We start from the raw sequence: 8,889 nt of genomic DNA on the forward strand, positions 1-8,889 counted from the left end.
CCAAAGTTAAAGAATGTATTTAATATTGCCTATTTGTGTCTTATTTTGTGTGGTGCATTGTAAAAACGTTATGAACCCAGCTCTAACAGGGAACATTCTCAGAACTTTGGCTAACATTCAAGGTTCTCTCAAAGTAGTGAAGAAACGTTCTTTCAGTAACATTAATAGAATGTTCATTCAAAGTTATCTGACCTTTAATAATGTTCTCAAAATGTTAGCAAAAAAATGTCATTTATTTTAAACATTGTTCATGGAATGATGTTTTTCTGAAACGTTTTAGTTGGACTTTCATCTAACTTTTTTAAAGGTTACTACTTCACAACATTCAAAACTAACATTCCTGTAATGTTTGCAAAGTTATAAAATGGAATGTTCACTTAACATTTGTATACAACATTTAAAATACTGGACATTTTGAATATTCAGGGAACATTCAGAAGTAATGTTTACATAACTTAATGGGAACACTAGCAAAGTATGCTTACACTATCTTTCTTTAGTACAAATCCCACTTCTAATCTATTGCAATGCCATTCAAAGTGTGGCTTAAGTGTCCACATACTTTTTGCGGCCACTGTACACAAATATAGCTTTTCTTAGATAGTATCGTCATGCGATAAAGTAGCATCTCAATGTGGAAGTGTTTGATCAGGATGTTCAACTTCACTTTCCTTTAATGCTGCTGCAGTGTAACTGGTTGTGTCTGACTTTTCTGTGTTTTGTGCAGCCCTCGTAAGACTGAGGATTCAACTGTAGCACCAAAAGAACAGCAACCACAAGAGCTATTTTCACAGTACTTCTCCTTTTAAATTTTTCAAGACACTCAACTGAAGAGCATGTGAAACTGCAGTTTTCAATAGTCCATTCGTCTGTTCTTGATATCTCACTGTGAGTTTGTTATTTTCCCTTTTGATATGGGCATATACTTGATTTAAAATGAAATGCACATTCATTTCATATACTATTCATAAATAAGTCTTTTCTGGATGGACTAAAACTGTTGGAATACCAATGTCTTGCCAGTTTTGAAATAAATTGCACAGACACTTATATATTTTGTATTATCGTGTCTTGTTACGAAAGAACAAACCAAGTGCGAAAGAAAAAAATATTTAAATAAATATAACAGCATGGTAGCAGGACTGCATGTCTTTGAACTCTTTTGCCGCCATTCACAGAATTTTCTGTGATTTATGACACAATGCTTGTTTTCACTGTTATACGGTAGGGGGCGCTATTACACATCTTCTGAGAGAGTGAGGAATCTCTGGATCGAAACAAGCGATAGAAGCATTGCTTACACATATAACGCGATAATCAAACATTCAACAACTTATAAATCAAAACTGCCTAAGTTTACTGAATGAAATGTCGACCCAGGAAGAGGTATAGGACTGTACAAGCTTTGGGGGTGTTGATAGACTCGGGCTACGTCCGAAAACTGATGAATGCTGCCTTCGGAGTTCGGAAGGCATCAAGGCACGTCCGAATGCGAGTGAAATGCAATTTCACTTCCTGTCTCCTGAGATACCTTCATCTGATCGATTTTTGAAAGCAGCATAGATGTATCCTTTGCTGCCTTTGATATCCCACAATCCTGTGCTTTCCATTCTGTGACAGTTGAGCCAGAAAAATAAAGATGGCGTCTGAAAGTTGCGGCTGGTCGTCAGTTTGTGTGTAAATGTACATTTTTGATCAACGTTTTCCACTTATGTCATTTCTAGCGAGGAATTACTATTGTAGTCATTAAATATTCACTTAGTTTTCACCAAAGCTAGCTCTATTTTGCTGTAGATCATTAAACTGTTACGCTGCCTCAGAAGTCTGTACCAAATCAGTTTCATGAGGAACCTTCGTGCGCAGACGCTGCCTGCAAAGTCATTGCCTGATAGGGCAGGAGGCAACAAGTCAGCTGCCTACGTTTTCGGACGCAGCCTCGGTCTACTCTACCCTGGTAATACAGAGTTCTCGCGAGAGCACAAGTTGAATTTGCTCAGCGAGTTATTCTGGTGTCGAGTAATGATGCTCATTAAATATGCCCCTCGATCTGAGCTGCACCAATCACATCGGGTTATCTGATATAGAGCTGGAAAGTCCCGCCCATCCGTAAAACCCCAAGTGGACCTCTAGGTTGAAAAATCGTCAATGCAAGTGAATGGGAGAAAATAATTATTTTCTGGTCCCGTTTGAATTGTGCCATGAATGTGAACATATGTTGTCTGTGAATTTTTTATATAATTTTTCATGTTACGAGTTTGACAGTATATGGTATGATTCTTCGTTTAGCAGTTGTGGAAAAGACATAACGAGAAAGACTACATGTCGCCTATGTGACGTCACCCCATAAAGTTGACTTACCCGTGGTTTTCGCCAACCTCAACGATTTTGTCCTCTCCCTGAAAGAAGGCGGTGAAGTGCACCAAAGACACAGCCATGTTTAGCGGGATCCGTGAGCTAGTGTCCATGTGCTAGTGGTGTTGACGTTTCAAACGGTCGAAATCAGCGAAGAGTTGTCGTCCACAAAGTGCTCTCACACAAAGTCTAACCGTATCAAACTTCTACCCGCTAAATTGTAGCATTCTTTACACGAAAAATTATATAAAAAATTCACAGACAACATGTTCACATTCATGGCACAATTCAAACGGGACCAGAAAATAATTTTCTCCCATTCACTTGCATTGACGATTTTTCAACCTAGAGGTCCAGTGGGGTTAGCAGAAGGGGCGGGACTTACCAGCTCTATAGGCGGGCCAGAGGCGAGATGACGACAGCGCTGTGAGGTCGAAGTCCTTAGTAAACATTGCAAGATGGCTATGAATGAACACCAGTTGTTTGAAACTGCTTTGGCCGCTACAATGAACAAGTTAGACTTGGCTTTTTATCTAAAACAGGAACAGAAGACGCCGCTCTAATCGTTCCTTTGCAAGAAGGACGTTTTTGCTGTTTCACCGACCGGATACGGTAAGAGTATATTCTCCGCTGGGAGCTGGGGTTTATTGTTGTGATTGGTCGTGCAGCGAGATTTTCAAATGCACACTTGGTGCCGCCTAGCCTGGTAATACCAAACTCTGCTACTTCGCTTTGCTTCGTAGACAGAGTCTGGAATGGCATAATAGAGAAGTGTTTTCTCTCTCGCGGGGGGCTCTTGTCTGAAGTTTAAAATCATTGGTTACCCGTAAGCCAATCACATGACGTTTGGTTATGGCGTGTGTTATGCGCATGCTCAGCCGCATCTAACTTCCACTGTAAACACATGTATGATGTGAAAACAAAACCATCGAGTGAAATACTGGAGTAAGGCTGATTTATATTGGCTTTATAAACATGGCTGTGAACGACTTTTGCAGATTATGTGAAGTAAATCTACGCATCCACGGTACAATCAGCGTCTACGTCACGGCTCTCAGCCCGCCCTCTGTTCGTTGATTGGCCCGGCCGTCCGAAGGCCGCTGGAAAACTGAAAGATAGGCTGCTATCTCAGACTGACTACAGAAGCGAAATGAAATTGAGCGGAAGTCTGACGTAGTCAGGCTAGGTGCCGCCCCTCGAGCTGGGCGATTTTCATTAGTCGACGTCAGGCGATTAATCTTTTAGATTTAGGTCTGGATTTCCTGTTTTGGACCTGTTTTGATTATGTTCTAAATCCAAACCAGACGTAGTCTTTGACAAAAACGAAATTTTCTCAAGTTTTGATTAAAAAAAGAATGAAGCTTGAATAAAATGTTTTGCTCGTTTGTTTACCTCTTTCCCCGCCAGCGTTTAAAAAAAAAAAAAAAAACAGTTGCCAGCCACCGCCAGCATTTTTATTTATTTATCATTTTCACCTAAATTTCATGGCCCCCAAAATATTTTGTTGTATGAGAAACTGACCATGCAATATATATATCAATAACAGACCCTCTGCTCTTAAACAAAAAGCTTCACACGTTATTTTTTTATCACCACTTGAATGTGGCTGTAAAAGTTGTTTGTGGCTGTTTAAGTTTCATTTAAAAAAGCAACGATTTGAACAAAAAGCTGAGAAAATCGTGTTTTTGTCAAAGACTACAATGTGTATAAGCAATGCTTTTATCGCTTGTTTCTGATTCTTTTTTACCTGTTTTGATCCAGAGATTCTGTACTCTTTCAGAAGACACATAATAACGCCTCCTATAACAGTGAAAACACTGAAAGCTGGAAAATTTCATCCAGTCATTTTTCATCCAAAATTTTTTTACCCGTCATTGGCAGGTAAAGAGTTAAAAGCAGAGGCTCTGTTCTTTTGATATGTTGTATGTTCAAATATTCATATGACAAAATATTCTAGGGGTGATGAAAAGTTTGTGAAACTGATCAAAATTCTGGTGCTGGCTGGCAACTTTTTTTTAACAACAACTACAAAATATGGCAGGAAAAGAGTTACCGGAATAGTTTACCAAAAAATAATGTATTTCCCCCCCCCCCTGTACCAGCACTGTTCATAGTGACAAGCTGTCAAATAGGACACAATTCATAATATTTGCATTATATTTCAAGTATTCTGAAATCATGGGAACAGATGAACTATCTGTGCATGTGAAAATGTTTTTTTTTACTTTTTTGTGTGTGTGTGTGTGTGTCTGTGTGTCTCTCAAGTAATTTACTCAAGTCACAGGTTTGTAAGGAGGGGGAGTATAAAGACTTATATAATTTTATTTTGTAGGTGAACTATCCGTTTAAATGCACTTTAAATACTTTATACAGCACTTTTTATGGTTTTCCACTGTACTTTCAGTGACTTCAACAGGATCTGCACATGGTTTATTTCTCGCTACTTTTGTTTAAAAAATTCAGTCAGTTAGAACATTTAAAACAAACATTCCCTTTATTGGTTGTCCACATTTAAAAACATCCTTAAAATACCCCTTTTTAGCTCTCTCTCTCTCAGATCATGTTCACAGGAAGTGTAAACAGACAGAGCGTTTAAGTGTAATTTACCTCGGTGCCAACATGCTCTGTTCCTCTGCATGTGAATAATATATGATTTCTGGCACTGACCTATAAATTTTGCATTTCAACACAACAATTATGAAAATGTTGTTTTCTTTGTGGGGATATTTACATAAATGACTGAGGAGTTGCTGTCCTCTTGTAGCCCACCCTTGGGAACAACTTTAGTCAGTAATTACAGCCATTTTGATGTTAATTCTTTGTGTCTTTTTGAGCAGTTCAGATGACTGCTTCCTTATGGGAGGTCTACATTCATATACAAAACATGAATCTGAATTTACCTAATTTTGGATTGGTCAAATATATGCTTATTGTTGTCGGAAGAATGCAACAAACATAAATGGAAAAAAAAAACAGTGCCCTCATATCATCAGGAATCTGACATGCGTTGTTGCATCGTCATCGGTAGGACATTTTCAATTCCCTAAAATCGTCCAAGATCTTGTGCAGCTCATCTTGTGATTGGCCGGTTGTCATCTTTTGGTGTCACATGAGCAAGACGATGATGTAGATGAGCAGCAGGCAGATGAGGATGAGGGAGAAGTTGATGATGAGATCTTGTAGGTTGCGCTTGGTCTGGGGGTTCACTTCGATGTTGGACGCCCTGCGAATCGCTGAGCGCGTCATGTGCTGCACCCTCTCCATCCTGATGTAAAGACCGCAGGCTAGTGGAAGAAAGACGGATGGAGATGGCGGTGCTGTGGAGTTCTTGTGGTGCTTTATGGGAAAAGAAAGAAATTCTATTTTAAGAGGATGTGATACAAGTTTTAAAAATAACAATATAACAGCTGATTAGACTTGTATTATCTTTGTCCTGATGTGGGAGGCTCAATCTTTATTTAACCTTCTGATGCATGATGACGTTCACTACAGTGGACATCACAAGCATTTTGTAACCTTTCAGATTGTGATGTTACAGCCTTACCATAATTCTACATCACTGTCCTCATGCTTTCTGTATTTTTAACCCTCATTCTCTCCTCGGGTCATTTTGACCCGAAATTAATTGAGTGTTCATCGGAATGGTCCAAATGAAGGCATGAGACTAACATTCCCAATGTAGAACACACTCACATGCTTACACACACACACACACACACACACACACACACACACACACACACACACACACACACACGTACATACACACTCATACAATCAAAATGGCTGATGAAAGTGATGCATCATACCACTATTTTTATATTTACTGCTATTTTTTGTTGCAATAGAGAGATGTGCAACTCTACATAATTTTGGGGAAATATAGGGGAAACAATAGCTTACTTTTATATAAAAACATTCATAAAATAAATAATCTTTATTTTTTCATATAAGATTAAAATACATATTTTTGGAAAGAGGAAATCGAATTTATTTATCAAATAAAATTGTTGCATTTTATCTTTATATATTATAATAAGTTTAATTTATTTCTTTATACTATATAATTGTTCTATATTTATTTAAAACATTAAGGAATTTATTCCTATAATATCAAAATAAACATTTTTGGCGAGAGAAAAGGTTTATATATATATTATCTAATTATTAAATAAACTGTATTGTACAACTGTACAAAAAATAATATTTATTTCTTTAAAACATAAAGCAATTTTTTCCCTTTTTCTTTTCCTTCCTAATTTAACAACTAATAATTCATGTATAAGGGGGTTAATGCAATTGATCTACAAATTAAAGGAAATTAAAAATGCCATGTACTGTAGATATCATAAATACCCCTTAGCTCTTTATTCATAAAGGATTCTTTAATAACAATAACAATGGCAACCTTACAATCAGATTAAGTAATTGTTTTTATTCATATTTGTCTTGCATATTTGCCATTTGCCAAAGTGATCTGATTAGCATGAACACTCTATAGCAGCACTCAAAGTTTAAAGAGCATTCACTGCTGTACTCTTGTACCCTCTTTAGGGCACTCGTGTTAAAAGCTGTGAAGGACATGTATTCGTCAGTGACAGCCACTTGTCTAACAGCTAACGCTATTCTCTTATCGACTGGCTCCAGATATATGTGCTCAATACTTCCAAACTGCACATGCTCTGGACTTCGCCAAAAGATCACGTACAGTCAATCGCGTCACTTTAAATGTCGACACTTCTTTAAATTATATTACAGTCAACCATTGATTGTTGGTACATTCTTTCGGGTGCTCTTTCTCATTTACTGATGTACGTGTTGATTATATTCCAAGTAAGACATTCCTGAATAATTTTCCAGGAACAACATTCCTATTAACAAAGTTAATTGACCATTAAAAAGACAAGGTGGTGTCTTTCTCTATCGGTCTCTCTATCTTGCTTATCCAGCCTCGGGGAGAAAAAGCATTTCAGATGGAAAATGTCAGTGCTATAACGTATTTGGATTGAACTAGAATTACAGAGACCCTGTGCAGCCCTTTAGTGTTTGATAAACAAACATTAGCTAGATGACAAAAATAAAAATATCACAACAAAAGCAGAGTGGGTCAAGACTTAACTTGATCTCATTTTAAAGCCACCAAAAGTCAGTATTTATCAGGGCAGGGTTTGCATTCCAGTCCTGTGATCCCGAGACTATTATAACTGCTTAGCTGTAAAGTAAACACTAGCATCTGTGACCTGACTGTATTGAAGTTGAATACAAAAGCAACTAGATTCGCCTTTTATTCAATTTCAAAAGACTATACAAAAGTGCACTGGTTGCGCAGTAAAAATAAATCGAATATCATCAACGCACATTTTTATTCCTGTGCACTCTTTAAAACAAAGGTTCTTTATTGGCATCGATGGTTCCATGAAGAACCTTTCATATCCATGGTACCTTTCCATTTCACAAAAAGGTTCTTTAGATTATTAAAATGTTCTTCACACACTAATTAAAAACTATTCACTGAAAGGTTCTTTTGAGAACCAAAATGGTTCTTCTATCCTTAAGGATCCTTTATTTTTTAAGAGTGTATATTACAGTTCTTCAACAAATTATTGTTTGACTTTGACCGACTGTTTTCTGTTTACTGATTTGCATGCAAACAAAATTTATGATAGTGCTATTCCAGTACAGGATGCAAATGTTTTTGGTGTTCTTGCTTGACGGATCATCCTCTGTGTCCTTCAGCATTGATATTTTTCATCTCTTCCGCTATTTTCTGATGTTAACCACATGCAATGACTAGCAAATCTTAATATTTTAATATTATACCTAATTTTTAAATATTATTTTAGCTGTGATAGTGAATAGTTCAAGGGTTTTCTTCAAGTTCAAGTTTCAAGTTTCTTACCCGTTTAAATGGCAGCCAAAGAAAGAAGCAGTCCTTTTCAAATATAAGGAAAAGTGTGAACCAGCAGGAAAATGTTGGATGTCGAAACACAGGCTCTCAGAACACGCTACAAAGTTTATAGGAGGAACTGAAAGGGGTGGGGAAAACAAACGGGAGGGCGGTAGATGCAAAGGGAACACATCCCCATCTCAAGATCACAGGACGGGCCTGTTTGTAGCGACTCCTCCATCCAGTGTTTGTTGTGATGACACACGACTGATGAAGGAAGTCAATGCTGGTTTATTATCCTGCCAAACTCTAGTTTAGAGTAAATAGAGAGATAGAGCAGGACTGTTAGATTTAGCTGTGAAACAAATAAAAATGTATATGTAATAAAACAGAATGAATCCAAATATGACTAAATACAAAGGTAATTTTAGGGCTCAAAGCTTTATCACTGTCTAAAGAACATAAATATTATTAATTATTTTAGCCGTATTACATTTTTTCTCAAAAAGTGGGTCTACTATGCTAATATTCCCTTTCCTGCAGTGTGTAATATAGCTGTTTGTGAATGTCAAATGTCTGCAGTTTTAAAGATCAATTTGCATAATAAATAAAGCTATTGTCTCCTAAAGGAAAGAATCGATTCTGAACTG

The 8,889-nt window shown here is 37.2% G+C and overlaps 2 protein-coding genes across 2 annotated transcripts in view; one reads left to right on the plus strand and one right to left on the minus strand.

Annotated features, from left to right (window-relative positions):
• Positions 1–1,655, plus strand: part of fam184aa (family with sequence similarity 184 member Aa) — a 33,025-nt gene extending 31,370 nt beyond the window's left edge. The window contains exon 17 of the mRNA XM_081347123.1: positions 728–1,655. Coding sequence (XP_081203249.1) covers positions 728–736 — 9 coding nt within the window. The 3' untranslated portion in view covers positions 737–1,655. The remainder of the gene's footprint in view (positions 1–727) is intronic.
• Positions 1,656–4,583: 2,928 nt separating this feature from the next.
• pln2 (phospholamban 2) lies at positions 4,584–8,365 on the minus strand. The gene is made up of 2 exons (XM_081347179.1): positions 8,252–8,365; positions 4,584–5,688 (listed from the first exon to the last, which is right to left on the minus strand). Exon 2 carries the CDS (start codon positions 5,614–5,616, stop codon positions 5,458–5,460), a length of 159 nt encoding a protein of 52 aa, XP_081203305.1. The 5' UTR covers positions 5,617–5,688; positions 8,252–8,365; the 3' UTR covers positions 4,584–5,457.
• Between the last annotated feature and the right edge of the window lie 524 nt (positions 8,366–8,889).

This window comes from Scardinius erythrophthalmus (assembly GCF_964197995.2).
Source record: "Scardinius erythrophthalmus genome assembly, chromosome: 19".
NCBI classification, from domain to species: Eukaryota; Metazoa; Chordata; class Actinopteri; order Cypriniformes; family Leuciscidae; genus Scardinius; species Scardinius erythrophthalmus.